General features: G+C 40.4%; 1 protein-coding gene across 1 annotated transcript in view; it reads right to left on the bottom strand.

Annotated features, from left to right (window-relative positions):
- Positions 1 to 16,100, bottom strand: part of ADAMTS18 (ADAM metallopeptidase with thrombospondin type 1 motif 18) — a 194,379-nt gene that overhangs the window by 20,428 nt on the left and 157,851 nt on the right. Inside the window, exons 15-16 of the mRNA XM_020964912.2 lie at positions 4,863 to 5,004; positions 3,136 to 3,262 (exon numbers count right to left, since the gene is read on the bottom strand). Coding sequence (XP_020820571.2) covers positions 3,136 to 3,262; positions 4,863 to 5,004 — 269 coding nt within the window. The remainder of the gene's footprint in view (positions 1 to 3,135; positions 3,263 to 4,862; positions 5,005 to 16,100) is intronic.

The following is a 16,100-nucleotide window of genomic DNA, read 5'->3' as shown; positions in this document are numbered from 1 at the left end:
AGTCCATTACAGACCATGAAGCCCAAACTGCAAATTACACAGTAGTAGGATACTCAGACTCCCCAGAAACAGACAAGGCCTAGAGGTGGTGCTTGGCTCAAGGAATAGGACCACATGCCTCTTTCAGCAGTTTTTCTGAACTGTCCTTAGCCACACTATTGTTGGAGAACTCAGTGGGATTAATCTTTCTGGCCAAGCCTCTGCTTTTCTATGTGATTTTTTCAGCCAATTGTATTTTGATAGAGTTGACAAAGATTCTTGTAAGGCAGTGCTGTGTCCTTCAGTGCTCCAAATGAATCTCAGAGCTCAGGAGGAACTGTGAAGATCTCTTCAGCCTAACCTAAACCTGGGCAGGAAATCCCTCACTATGCAAGTAGCTTATAAGATGTTGGGTTGACTGGTATTCTCATGGTGCATGGTATTAGTTCTAATGTTATTACATTCTGAGGAAGAATCTATGCTCCAGTCCTCATGGTATGGAGGTGACCATGGGTTCTCCAAAGACTCTGCCTGGATTGCCTTAGCACACTGGAAGTGCTTCAGAGTACCAGCCTGGCAACTAGCACTAGCCTAGTGAAACAGGCAGAAGAGGGTTGGCCACTAGGGAATGAAATGTTTTGGCCATAGCAACTCATGAAACCATTTGCCAAGTCATAAAGGGGCTGCAGTTTACACCAGTGGTGGGATAAGGGAGTAACCACACTGATGAAATGGATTCAGTGGTGTCCTGAGCTGGCTTGTATTGGCTTGAAGAGCTGATTGCTAAATATTCAGTATGAGCATTTACACCTCAGAAATCAAAAGACACTACAAACCAAGGCTTCATTTATTTGTTCATTGTCTAGAGACTTCTAGACATAAGAAAGTGATGGAGAAATGTTAATAATGAGGGTAGGTCATGTGTATAGTTCTTTCTTTTTTTCTTCCTTTCTCTCTTTCTTTCTCTCTCTTTCTTCCTCCCTCCTTTCCTCTCCTCCTTCCTCCCTGCACTGATTTGGATCTTGAACATTTAGCAATTCCGTATTCCCAACTTCCCTATCTCAGTTTTCCCCTGGGCACAGAGGAGAAAGAGGTGGAGAGGCTTAGGGGAAAGAAGTGATGGGTTTCAAATCAGGAGACCTAGGCTCAGATTCCTTTGCTGATAGTTACTTCCTCTCTCTGAGCTTTAGTTTCCTAATTTTTAAGATGGAGGAAAAAAAAATTTGTTTTATTACTTACCTCAAAAGGATATGAGGCAGCTAGTGGCACATCGGATAGAGTGATAGGCCTGCAGTCAGGAAGACTTGAGTTCAAATATGGCCTCAGAATACTTACTAGTTGTGTGATGCTGGGCATATCATTTAACCTCTGTCTGCCTCAGTTTCCTCAACTGTGAACTAGGGCTAACAACACCTACCTCTTTGGGTTTTTGTGAGGATCAAATGAGATAATATTTGTAAAGTGCTTAGCACAGTGCCTGGTACACAGTAGGTCCATAATTTCCTTCCCTTCCAAGCCCAGCACTTTTTTTACTCTGCTATAGTCTTTTTGGACCAGACTTGTGATGTCATTACTATTGGGAGCTTCCTGTGAGGAACTTCCTCTTCCCAAAGTAGACTGTGACCTTCTCTACAACTTATGGTCCTAAAGAGTTTCCATGGGGCCCTGAAAGGTTGAGTGATTTGCCCAGAGAAATGTAGCCAGTGTGTAGATGAGATGGGACTTAAATCCAGGTTTTCCTGAGATTGAGGGCAGCTCTCTAACCACTACTACATTCAGCTTCTCACAATACTCTATCCATACATACTATATTATCTATACCCACTACATTATACAGGGTGTCCCGAAAGTCTTAGTGCAGGTACAAGTTATAAAGGTTTAACCTCCCATTAATGGTACCTCCCCAGTTGCCAGCTCTTTGCTACCATAAAAAGAATTTCTATATTGAACATATGGTTCATTTTTCTCTTTTCTTTGACTACTTTGGGACATAAACTCACACCCACGAATTTTAAGAGGAAGAGCTTTCACACATTGGGTGGATCCGCCACAGAAAATTCATGGCAGGATCTTGATGAGAATCACCAAGAATGAGAATACATGGATGGGTTGGGATCCACACTGTAGGAAGGAGTAAGTACATTGATGAGATCACAGATTCAATGAGTTAGTGAAATATTTTTTCAAAATATCCTTAGTTGGAGCAGCCCAGGGTATGTCTGTCCAGAAAATAAAATAAAAAGATAATTCACTACTTACTTCTGAAGAAGAAAAAGTTCATCGTTTTGGGGTAGAGTAATTTATCTGTAAGCACCAATGCTATTTGGGTTCTGAACTACATCCTAACTTATTTCATTGGCTTCCAGCTTCTCATTTGCAGAAATAGAATGGCATCTAGCCCTAAAATCCTGGAGCTGACTGTTTTACTTAAGAATGTTTTGGTTCTTTTTCTATGAGTATGAGTTGAAGAGTACCCAATGCCACATCTTTGAGGTACTTTGCCTCAAAAACCTTTGTGAGAAATCTCTTTCATCCCTGTCTAAAGACAGCTCATAGAAATTAAGCTGGAAGAGCCCTGAGAATCTAACATATAACACGGCATCGAAGGTAGAAGCGTATGGAAGGAACAATATTCTAACCCCTCCTCTCTGTGCAAGTTAGGCTCATTTTTCCTTAAAAGGCATGAAAACAATCTTTAAGGCTCAGATTGCTGACATCACCTCCTTATCATCTGAATAAAAAGCAGCCATGAGGAGCGCCATGGGTGCTATAAAGCGTGGTTGACGGAACACAATGGGCAGTTTGAGCATTACTCAAATGAATCAACTTGAGGTTTCCTTAATACCTAATCTTGTTGAATAGCCTCCTCCTTCTAGGGACAAGTAGATCTTTTTTTTGTTAACTATTGAAAGACCTATGAATGTCTTATTCTATTCTGGTATCAAACCTAAACTGTCAAGGTTCTGATCTGAGTCAGTACCGGCCCAGAATAGGCCCTTGGAGACGATCTAGATGATGTTCTGAGGATGGAAGGGATTTGTCCAAGATCACACAGAAAATCACTGGCAAACTTGGGTTGGAATCCAGATCCTGACTCCAGATCCAGGGGCTCTTTCCCTTCCACCATGTAACAGTGACAGTTCTGGTAACACTTACTATGCAGGGCAGGAAAAGGCATTACACATTTGGGGTTCAGTCACAGGTTTGGTCTTCGTGCTACAGAAAGATGAATTCACTTGCTTCAGATGGTCTTGTAAACAAATGGTCTTTACTATAATGTGACCTAGAGAAATATTGAAAGTTAAAAAAGAAACATCAACAGTTTTCTAGCATAGGACATAGAACTGGAAGAGAACACTGGGATCGTTTTGTTCTAATCCCTCATTTCACAGATGAGGAAAGTGAGGCACAGAGGTGACTCAGTGGATAGAATCCTTCCTAGCCAGGAAGACTTGAGTTCAAAACAGTCCTCAGACACGTACTAGCTGTGTCACCCTAAGCAAATCACTTAAGCTCTGATTACCTCTGTTGCTTCAACTCTTGAATGGGGATAATAACAGCACCTACCTGGCAGGGTTGTTGAGAAAATATTTATAAAGCACTTAGCAGAGTGCTAAGGCCCTATAGCACAGAGTAGGTGCTATATATACGTTTATTTCCTTTCCCCTCACCCCACAGAAAGAAGAAAGGAATTTATGACTGAGGTTTCACAGGTAGTCAACACCTGCATGTTCCAGCCTTAAATTTATCATAGTGTTTTGTTTTGTTTTGTTTTGTTAATGCACTGGCAGCATTCTTTAAAATTGGAAACTCTGAACTAATAGGGAAATACCTCCCATGGGGAAAACTGAAACTAATCTAAGACATTTTTCCTCTCAGAGAATATTTTCATATTTGTCATATTTGTCTAGTTTCAATTTTCAGTCTGCAGGCCTGATTTGAAGACTGGTCAAAATTTCCCACTGGGGGAAGGTAATGAAATAAAGCAAATATGTTGTGTAACAGATGACTTTGCTGGGGAAAATGGGTTGCCAATCTCTTGAGGTACTAAATAGTCTTCTGAAAATGGAGGCCAACAGTGTAGGAAAACTGCCAACTTTGACTCATGTTATGCTCAATTTGACAGAAATGTTCCTCAAATCTAAATCCTATTGATTTCATAGAATCTCAGAGCAGTAATGGGGCTCCAGGGATCATTTAAAGCAACATATGACTATACAGGAACACTGTCTATATCACCCTCAACAAGAACTCATCCAGATTCCAGAGATGGGAAACTCACTACTCCCTAGTGCAGCCCGTTCCACTTTAATATAGCTCTAATTGTGAGAAAGAGCTTCCTTATATTAATCCAACATCTGATTCTCTGCAACTTCTCCCCATTATTTCCAGTTCTACCTTTTGGGGCCAAGCATAACAATTATCACGGCTTATGCCCCTTCCCTTCTCCAATCTTCATGCCCTTCATCCATTCTTTTGTCGAATTGGTGTCAATCCCTCACCCTCATCTAAATTGGCTTCAGTTTAGCAAAGGCATTCTTAAAAAGAGGCACCCTGAATACAATACCACAGCAGTGGTCTTTCCAGGGCAGCTAGCTATGCAACCATCTATACTCAAAGGCTTTCCATCTTGGTAAGACTTAACATAGTTTGTGCTCCAGTATCAGAGCCTTTCAAGATCTCAGAGTCACCGCCATATCAAAAAGGGGCAAAAGAGAAGGGCCTAAAATTCCTGAAGTTTATATTGGCTTTCTATAGCAATAGGATTCCTGTGAAAGACCAGTCTTAACATTGGCTTATTTCACTCTTGCCCAGATGAAGACTGCCAGAAAAATGGGGTTTTAAGAAGACCCAGAAGAAGAAGAATAAGGCAAGTTGTCTACCTCCACCACATGAGACTGAACAGTCCGACTGTACTGTCTTCCATGTATAGGTGTGTCCTCCTGGCATTGTCTGCGTCGTGCTCTTGACTTTGGGCAGGGTATATTTCCATGACACCCCTGGATTTTTGCCTTGCATCAGAATCTGCACAGGGGTAGATGAAAGGAGAGGAATGGAGGACAAACATTAAATCTTGGCCTTAAGTCTCCTTCGACATTTTAGAGGGGGCCACACAGCCCTGTCAACTTCAAAGGTGTTTTACACTCTGTCAAACAGAGCACAAACTTATGAGATTTAGGATTCCAAGTTTGAGACTCAGATCTACCATCTCCCAGTGACTCTTTGAGACACACATGACAAAGATGTGACTTCAACAGAGATGTCATTATGAAGCATTACATGATATTCCCCCAAAGCTTCTCATTCTCATATAATAATAATAATAATAATAATAATAATAATAATAATAATGACAATAACAAAGAGAAGACAGTATGATGTCATGGAAAGAGTACTGCATTGAAAGTCACGTGGTCTGTCTTTAACCTGGGCTTTGCTACTATCTTTTAATTTGGGGCAAACTTCTACCTTTTCTGAGCCTTAGTTTCCTTTGTTATAACATGAGGGGTTTGGTCCTCTAATCCCAATAGTTCACACTGTCATAGCACTCTAAGATTTCCAGAGTGGTCAGGGAAAAGAACTCCAGATAGAAAAACTTGGAAGAGGCTGGTTTCAGCTCCAGCTTTGCCAGTAACTACTAGGAGTGAAACCTGCATAAAATGACTTCCCCTCTGAGCCTCAGTTTCTTCAGATGCAAAATGATGTCATTAGACTAGAATTGATGACCTTTAAGATCATTTCCAGCTCTTAATACCATGGCCCTATTTGAGGCAGCTGGTGGTACAGAACATAGAGCACTGGGCCTAGAGTTAAGAAGTCCTGATTAGCTGTGTGACCCTGGACAAGTCACTACCTCTTTTTGCCTCAGTTTCCTCACCTGTAAAATGAAGATAATTATAGCACCTACCTCCCAGGGTTGTTTTGAAGATCAAAAGGGATATTATTTGTAACAAAGTGCTTAGCACAATGGCTGGCACTGTAGTAAGTACTACAGAAATGCTTAGTTCCCTCCCTCCCCTTATCTTATTATCCCATTTAATCCTTCCTCTTGTACATATGAGTAAAACAAGGCTTACAGGAAGAAAGATTATTGCCCAATATCACTTGACCAATGAATGGCAGAGCTAAGTTTTTACTCTAGGGCTTTTGACTTTAAGTCTGATCCTTCCACCACACTAGAAGAAGGCTGTTTACACAGTATACAGAGTATGAGGTTGCAGTATCCTGCCTATGCTCTGCAAGCATTGCCTTGGGTCTTAGCAGAGACTGTTCCTTTAGCAGGTCATGAATAAATATTTGCTTGCTACTCCAATCAATCAATCAACAAACATTTATGAAGTGCCTGTTAGGTGCCAGGCACTGGTTAATTAGCTCAATAACTGCAATCCAAAGGCAAGTGTCTGAGCAGTAAGCTTTAGAATCCTTAAGTATTAAACAATATATCTTTTCTAATAATCTGTGTCCTAGATCCTAGGACATGAGGGGTTGATGGGGAAAAAAAAGATGGTAGGGGACAGAGCAATGGGTAAAACATTTGGTTCACCTCAGAGACTGAGCCTCGAAAAGATGGAAAGAACCAAGGCAAACCTAACTTATGTTACTTATACAAAGGCATCCTCAACATCTCTCCTTTTCCTCTTCTGTTACTCCAACATTATTCAGGTTCAAACCCTGAACAGAACCAGCTGTTCTCTCCTTTCAGGAGTTTTTGAAGGGTCAGGAAACTTTTTCGAGGACTGATCACCAGAGTTGAGGATGAATGTGTGCCAAGTAGATAAGGATGGTTTTGATTACAAATAGAAATCATAGACTTCCTGAGTTGTTAGGGGCCTGAGAGGTCATCCAGTCCTCCTGCCTGATGCATGAATCATCTCTATGACATTTCTGACAAGAGTTCTTGTCTAGTCTCTACCTGAACAACCCCAGCAATGGGAAATTGCTAGCTCCTGAGGCAGCCCTTTCAGTTATTGCACAACTCTGATTCTTATGGAGCTCTCGCTCATAATTGTGTAAAAATCACCTTTCTGCAATTCCCTGGAGGCATTAATTTATACCTCTACTTTCTGGGGGCCAAGAAGAGCAAGTCTAATCCCATTTCCCCATAACAGTCCTTTAAATGCTCAAATACCACAACTATGGCCCTTCCCCCCCCCCACAAAAAAAAACCCTTCTCTTTTCCAGGCTAGATACCTCCAGTTCCATCAACTGATTCTTACATGGAATAGCACTAGCACCCTCACCATGTTGGCTACCCTCTTCTGGGTAATGGTCTAACTTGTCAATGTCCTTCTAAAAACAGGGTGCCCAGAGTTGAACACAGTGTATTAGATGAGATCTAACTAGGCAAAGGAGAGCAGGATTATGATTGATTAATTGGACTCTGAGCTAGAAAGGGACCTCACTGAGGACCTTAGCCTGACCTCTTAATTTAAATATAAGACCACACCAAAGGTCATGCAGGTATTAGGTAGCAGAGCTGGCATTGGAACCAAGGTCCTCCACAAATTTAGGATTCTTGTCACCATTTTTAGCTTCTTCTATGTACCTTCCTTCCTTCCTTTAGAAGTTCTAGTCTAAGTCCTACAGCATCTGTCCCCCATTAAAGACAGTTGTATGGTACCTATTTCAAGAGTATAGCTCTAAGATCTCCATTATTCTTTCAGCTACTATAAACACACCTTGAAGTTTCCCACCTCTATACCCTTCTTTATCTGTTGAAATTTTAACTGGCCTCTGAAACTCAATTCAAAGGACTCTTCTTCCTGGTGTCTCCCAACCTCATCAATCCCCCCCACACTTCTTTGTTTACACCTTACTAATGCACTCACATGGTAGTCAGAGAAAGAGATACAAGGACACTCTCAAAGTCTCTCTTAAGAACTCCAGAATTAATTGCATGACATGGGAGATACTAGCACAGGGCCACCCAGCATGGTATGTCCTCATCAGAGAAGGTGCTGTGTTTTATGAGCAAAGCAGAATTGAAGTAGCTCAAAAGAAACACAAGATGTGTAGATTTCGAGAATCTACCCTAAATGTTCACATGGACTATTTGTGCCTGACCTGTAGTAGAGCATTCCAAGCTTGTAATAGTCTGATCAGTCATAGTCAGACACATTGTAACTTGACTCTAATATAGTGATGTCATTTTGGTCCTCTTTAAGAACAAAGGACAACATCTAACCAACTAATATACTAATCATGTTATAACTCTTCTATATGATATTTATGTGTGTTTGTGCCATATTCTCCTATTACTAGACTGTGAACCCTATGAAGAGATTACTTATTTAAACTTGTATTCAATAAAGGCTTATTGAGAGTGAGTGTGTACAGGACAGAGAGCACTAGGATTGGAATCCAAGGACTAAGGATCCACTACCAGCCTTTTTCTTTACCAGTTGCATGACTTTGAGGAAATCATTTCACCTCATTCAAACTGGGACTTGGTTTTCTCATCTATAAAAGATTTGACTAAGTGATCTCTAAGTTTCCATCTAGCTTGAGTCTTATAATCTTATGATGCTCAAGGACATAAGAACAGGAAGGGAAGTGCTGGTCATACAGGTCCCATATTGAGTAAGGGACAATAGATGGCAGTCATTACTAGAAGTTTTTATACCCGATAGAAGTAACAGAAAACATAACCTCAAATGCTATTGGGAAGTGGAGTAGGGAGACACAAGGCCAGGAAGGAGCCCCCTGTAGGGAAGAATCACATGTCAGCTAGTGGCTTCCTATTTTCTTTAAATATTCTTGCTAAATAATAGGTGCCAAATGCAATTGTTTCTAGTTTGCCAGAAGAATGAAAGTGATGTCAGTACCTTCTCAATCCTGAACCAAGGGGCAATGCTCCAGTCATCCCATGGGCCACCTGAGTACTATATTCAAAGAATGTCAAAAATAAGCAGAGAAAGGCCTCCAGCATGGTGAGTACAGGATCTTGATGTTCTTGGTGGGTTTATGGAAAGACAAAGATAAGAATAGCGCAGGATGAGAAAGCCTAGGTAGCTTGTGATCTGGACCCACTGAAGGGAACCCAACACCAAGGGAGAACAAAGAACCATCAGTGAGGATAAAATTAGACGATATTTGTAAAGAATTTTGCAAACTTTAAAGTACTAACTACATAAGCGCTAGCTATTATAATTATCATCATCAAAGTAAAGATGGAGTGGCAACATAGTAGAGCAGAAACAGAACTGTCCTTGGCATAAAAAAAACCAGTGTTCAGGTCCCAGCTCTGTTACTACTTAAGGGATTTGAGGAAAATCACTTCCCATCTCTGGATCTCAGTTTCCTTTTATGTAAAGGGGCAGGGGTTGGGATGGAGTTGGGTTTGATGACCTCTTAAGATCCACTTTAGTTCTAAATCTAATGACCCCCAACTTTTTACTATCTCAGAGAAATAGCCTTTTCTCTAATAGCAGTGCACCTAGAACACAGCAAGAATTTCATAAATGCTTTTTCATTCATTCATTCAACAGATGAAGGTATGTTTTCCATGGATGGCTCTACTAAAACCCCAAAATACCAGGGCCTCCATGGTCAGAAATGGAAACCTTTTCAATCAGAGCTCTAATGTCTCAGCTAACTATCTATGGCCCTTTTCAGAGATTTTCTTTCTTTCTTTTTTTTTTTTTCCCGGAGCCCGTTACTGCAACCAAGTCATGCAGACATCCTAACCAAGCCATCTGTTTGGGTTAAGATAACATTTCATACATTTTGAATAAATATTATACTTTCCATATTTAGGATTTTCGCCATGTTTTGGTAAATGTTTTAATGCTCTATTAAGTAAAAACAGACACTTCAGAGACTTTATATATAATTGAACATGAATTTCCACAGAAGTATTACATTCACAGCATATTCGTTATGGGAGTTAACATGTCACTTCATTTCCCTTATAAATTGAAGAGGTATGACAAATGCAGCTGTAGACAAGCCCAGGGTGAGCCTCAACCCTTTCCTCCTCCCTTTCCAACCAACTGGGCTGACTTAGAGGGACTTCAATCAAGCTGGGGGTGGGGGTGGGGAGGGGAAACAAGCCTGAGAAATATTACAGAAACACAGCCCTACCTTCCCCTGTCTGATTTGAACCATTCCACCCACTGACAAAGGAAGAGGAATTAAGAAAGCACTGGGGTGACTTGTGAGACACTAGACCCTTAGGGACTCAACGTTAACATGGAGAAACCAAAAGAGTGACAAGATAAACTACAACAACAAAAATCTAAAATGGCTTTAGGTTATATTATCAGAAGCACCTGGAGTAGGGAGGCAACAGTCCAATATTCAATCAGTTGCCAAATCTTCTCAGTCCAGCCTCCTAAACATCTATCATACCCATCTTTTTATTTCCACTCACTGCCACCAAGCTAGTTAATCACCTGAGCTATTGTAACATCTTAGCTGGTATCTTTGCCTTCAGTCCCTTCTTACTTTAGTCTAACATTAACACCAGCGGAAGCTTTCCCATACAAGAGTCTGCCATGCAAATTTACTGCTCAAAAATCTTCTGTGGCTCCCTATTGTCTACAGAATAAAATGCAAATTCCTGAGCCTAGCATTTTAACTATTGTCTTACTATCAGGTTCTAACCTACCTTTTATATTATTACCCTTCATTCCTTCTACATTCTATCTAAAATGTTCTAATAAATATTCTCCAAACTTGTCTTATACTCTCCTATATCTGTGTTCCTTTTCAGACTCTATCCCATACATGGAATACATTCCCTCTTCATCTACACTTAAAGGGATTCTTCCCTTCCTTCAAGTCCTAGCTTAGGTGGCAAGGGGCCATCTCCACTCATCCTGAACCCAGGTGGCTCTGGAGCAGAAAGTGAGGCTGGTGACCTTGCACAGCCTTTCTTCACTTAAATCAATTCAATTGAAAGTCATGGCATAATCTTTCTAATGTCATGGTCCTCTATGAGGACCAAGGACAAAAAAATAGCTTGGGTGACACCTCCTCATGAAGCCTTCTCTAATTTCCCCAAGACAATCCCACCCACCTAAAATTGTATTGGGATAATTTGTCTGGATTGTTTCTTTGTTTCTATTGCACACTCTTTTACTGGGGTACAAGCTGTATTCCCTATTACACTACAAGCCAACAGAGAATGTATCATTTTTTATCCAAATCATAAATCATAAAGGCTTATGCATCTATTCAATTAGTCTTTCAATAAACATTTATTAAATGCCTGTTCTTTGCAGAGCACTATGATAGAGCTGGGGAAGATAGTGAGTCTAGAAAACCATGCCTTGTGCCATGAAGTAGGATCTTAATAAATGCTTTTGAATGCATTGAACTGGATCCCCCCAATCATTCAATGAGGAGTGGAGGAGCCACCAGAAGGGGACAGTAGAAGATTATCAGTATCAACAGGTATAAGGCAGCAGGTCTACAGCCCCTCCCCCCCAAGGGCTCATGGGGAGCCACAGTGTCAAGGAGCCCTCATGGTGGGACCATGACCTTAGTGGATGCTCTGTGAGGGCCCTTGTGCATCTTGGGCTCACTAGAATGTATTTGTAGAGCACCCATCTAATATTTTTTCTTTTAATTAAAACATGTTTTCTACATCCTGTCCTCCAAGTTTCAGTTGCTGACTTGGATTCAAATCCCCCCTCTGATTTTTACTACTTATACCTTTGGCAAGAATAACCTCCCTGGGCCTTAATTGCTTTGGTTTCCTCTTTGGTCAAACAAAAGGATTAAACTAAATGTCCTCTGAGGTCCTTTCTAGCACCACTCTATGATTCTCAGCTATCTAAGAGAGAGATTTCTCCAGGCTTTGTAAATTATGTCTGTCATCTATGGATCAAGCATGGAGAGACTCATCACCAGAGGGCTAGCCGTAGAGGATTTTTTAAGGTGGGAGTCTGTTAAGAGCAATGATTTGTATCGGTGGAGAGAGGCCCCTTGCAATGAGGAAATCATAGATCTTTGAAGTACTGGCATATTGTAACTCCAAGAACTTGGTCAAATTCTTCCCTCACGTCTTGCACTGTGGCCTCTCAAAGGTTGTTGGGGCACTTTGGCACATCATATTGATCTGGGAAGGCTCCCAGCAACCAAAAGGACATCATTTGTAATTTGAGTAACCTCCTAGCTAAGCATTGAGAAAGATTCTTGTTAATAGAAGGTTGGAAATCAGAGCTAGACCTCTTTTTAGCCACAGTACCTTATAAAGACCATCTACTAGGGCATGGAAGTCATAGAGCTGCATAGGTAGAATCTTGAAGTTGCAACATGTAAACATTAGTATAAGCACAAGCTTCATCATCAATCTGGGCATCAGCTAATCTAACTTTAGAGGAGAAAACTGAGACCCATTATTATCACTGAACCAATTTAAAAAAACATCGCCTACTATGTGCATGGTTCTATGAGCTAGGCATAGGAGATGTGATAAAACTAAAAGTCCTTTCCCCTCAAGGAGCATATATTCTCTTAATTAAAAAAAAACCTGAACTTAAATATACATACACACATACAAAAGAGTATTTCCATACATAGAACTGAAGGAACTCTTGTTCCAACAAATTATCAATGAAGTAGCTATCTAACCATCAACTACAATTTAAAAATACTATACCTAGCTGCATTTTTCATGACTGGCATCAGGAGAATAAAGTAGAAAATACCAAAAGAAAATGATATTTAAATAATAGCCACTCATGCTTCTAGAGCACTTTTCATTTTATAAAGTAAACTATACAAGAGTGCCAAAAGTAACTCTACAACTCCTTGGTCTAATGATTGTAGTCTTTTTCTTTTCTTTTTTATTAATTTAGATTTATCAACAATCACTTCTACAAGCTTTTGAGTTTTAAATTTTTCTCCCCCTCCCTCTCCACTTCCTCCCCAAGATGGCACACAATCTGATATAGACTACACATATACATTCCTGTTAAATATATTTTCACATTAGTGATGTTGTAAGGAAGACTTACAACCAGTAGAGGGAACTACAAGAAAGAAGAAACAAAACAAAACAGAAGAAAAAAAGAGCAAATAGTATGCTTTGATCTGCATTCAAATTCCATAGTTCTTTCTTTGGATGTGGATAACATTTCCATCATGAGACTTTTGGAGATGTCTTAGATCCTTGCATTGCTGAAAAGGGCTAAGACTATCAATGTTAGTCATTGCACAACGTGGCAAAGGTGATGGAGATGTCTTAGATCCTTGCATTGCTGAGAAGGGCTAAGTCTTTCAATGTTAGTCATTGCACAATGTGGCTGTTACTGTGTACAGCATTCTCCTGGTTCTGCTCACTTCATTCAGCATCAGTCCATACAAGTCTTTGCAGGTTTTTCTGAAGTCTACCTGCTCATCATCTCTTATAGCACAACAGTATCCCATTACATTCATATACCACTTGTTCAGCCATTCCCCAGTTGATGGGCATCCTCTCAATTACCAATTCTTTGCCACCACAAAAAGAACTGCTATAAATATTTTTGTACATGTGGGTCCTTTTCCAATTTTTATGATCTCTTTGGGATACAGCCCTAGAAGTGCTATTGCTGGGTCACAGGGTATGCACATTTTTATAGCCTTTTGAGCATAGTTCCAAATTGCTCTCCAAAATGGTTGGATTGTTTCACAATGCATTAGTGTTCCAATTTTCCCACATCTTCTCCAACATTTATCATTTTCCTGTTTTATCATGTTGGCCAATCTGATAGGTGTGATGTGGTACCTCAGAATTGTTTTGATTTGCATTTCTCTAATAACAATTATAGTCTTAAGACAGCCAATGGGACCATCATCCACTGAAATTTTCCTCCCAAGTTATACTAAAGCTGCTTAGTCATTTCAGTCGTGTCTGACTCTCTGTGACCCCATGTGGGGTTTTCTTGGCAAAGATAGTGGAGTGCTTTGTCATTTCCTTCCCCAGCTCATTATACAGATAAGGAACTGAGGCAAACAGAGTTAAGTGACTTGCCTAGGGTCACGCAGCCAGTAAGTATCTGAGACCAGATTTGAACTCAGGAAGATTAGTCTTCCTGATTCCAGGCCCAGCGCTCCATCCATTGTACCACCTACTAAAATAAGAGTTTAAATCAGGCTGTGCGGCATTCTTTAAGTCCTGAACTAACTCACGGGCTTTCTTCTGAAAACAACTCAATATCTCCTTTTGTTTTATGGGCTTTCCCAATTCTTTGCCCTACTCAGCTGTCTCTGGCATAATAATAAAAGCTAGCATTTATATGGTGCTTAGGCATTATTGTTCCCATTTTATAGATAAGGAAACTGAAGTTCAGGGTTTAAGTAAACCTAGTTAATATCAGAGTCTGCATCTAAACTTATATCTTGTTGATTCTAAGTTCAGCAATCTTTTCACACAAACCCTTCTAATGAATGGATGAAAAAGCATTTAGTAAATGCTTACTATGAAGCAGCTAGATGGCTCAGTGAATAGAGCTCTGGGCCAGGAGACAGGAAGGCCTGAATTCAAATCTGGCCTCAGACACTCACTAGCTGTGTGACTTGGCAAGTCACTTAACTTTTGTTTGCCTTAATCCACTGGAGAAGGAGATGGCAAACCACTCCAGTGTCTTTGCCAAGAAAATCCCATACCAGGTCCGAGAAGAGAATCGGAAATGACTGAGATGACTGAACAAGAAGTGCTCATGATATGCTCAACACTGTCTTAAATCCTGGGGACAGAAACCGAAAAACAGACATAGCCTTTGGTCTAAAGGAGCACATACTCTGACTGAAGGAGAACACGGCTAAAATAAAGTTTTATTCTTAATCATTCTAACTTACAAAATGACAAACACACAGCAAGAGTTAACCCCCATCTGCCACCCAAATGTAAGTGGTCTGCCTCAATTGTTTTTGATCCAACAATTATTCTCTTTCTTTTAATTCTTTCCCCAACTTGTCCCACTTTCTGCGTGTCTATCCCCTTTATGGTTTTCTTTCATGGGTTTCAACCCTCCCTCCCTCTTCTCCTTTGTTTCCTTCCTTTGCAAATCCCTCAGATAGAATTCATGGATCCAAGGATTGAGCAATATGTTTAACTGGCCTCTTAAGCTTACCAAGAACACCATGACAGGTCATTTCCTAATGTGCAGTCAATGGGTGACTGTGTTTATTCACTAATATTTGCTCCCAAATTTCTGATACACTGTTAAATCCACAGAACCACTCAACAGTCTTTTCCCTAAGACTTGAGAGTTGGCATAGTAAAGGGACAAGACTACCATTGTGCATCAGTGAGAGTATTGGCCCTAGAGTAGATGACCTAGGTTCAAATGCTACTTCTGCTACTTTGGAAGGTCACCTCCCCCTCTGGGTCACAGTTTTCTTCTCTGGGGAGAGCGGATCCCAAAGTTCCCACAAGCTCTAAATTCTATAATCTGCCTATGCACATACATGTGTGTAAATCTATTTTAACATGCATGTAGAAATAGAACCAAATCAGCAGAGAGAAAATAATAACTCACAGCTACTATATTTGCTCAGATATTAGCCACCCACAAATATAGGCTGCACTCCCAAAATAAGTTATCAGTGAAAAAATCTATAAGTACACACTGAAAAATAACACTCATAACACACTGCATTCAGTTTTTACATGTCAGACTTGGGGAGAAAATGCTACCTGTATTCCGCACAGTAAGGTATATGGAGTTTTATGGCTTACAAATTACTTTTCTCACAACAGCTGTGTGTTAGAGGAAGTAGAATTATTATTCATCCCATTTTGCATAAATAAAACTGAGGCCCAAAAGAGTGTGGTTGTCCAGGTTCTTCCATAAATCCTCTATAGAAGATGTAACAAACATTCTGGAAGTCTTTCTCTAAGTCCCTTTAAGACAGCCAGTACAGCACTGAAAGCAGTCGTTTGTTCTCTCTCTTGCTGGCAACATGACCAGGCTATCCCCTTTTCCAATCATACAATTCCTCAATAATTTCTCTGAGTTGTCTTATGCATAGGTTGTCATAGGAAACACTGTAAACTGCTGACGCCCACCATGCATCTCTCCATTGTTTGCTGGATCCCTCATAGTTCTTGATTCCTAACAGATTGTGGAGTTCCTAGATTCAAAACCAAACTATCACCTGGTATACACTGGTAAATGTATGTACAT

This window comes from Phascolarctos cinereus, unplaced genomic scaffold (assembly GCF_003287225.1).
Source record: "Phascolarctos cinereus isolate Bilbo 61053 unplaced genomic scaffold, phaCin_HiC Scaffold_2;HRSCAF=192, whole genome shotgun sequence".
NCBI lineage: Eukaryota > Metazoa > Chordata > Mammalia > Diprotodontia > Phascolarctidae > Phascolarctos > Phascolarctos cinereus.
The sequence above is the reverse complement of the archived record's forward strand: the minus strand, read 5'-3'. Positions and strand labels throughout refer to the sequence as shown.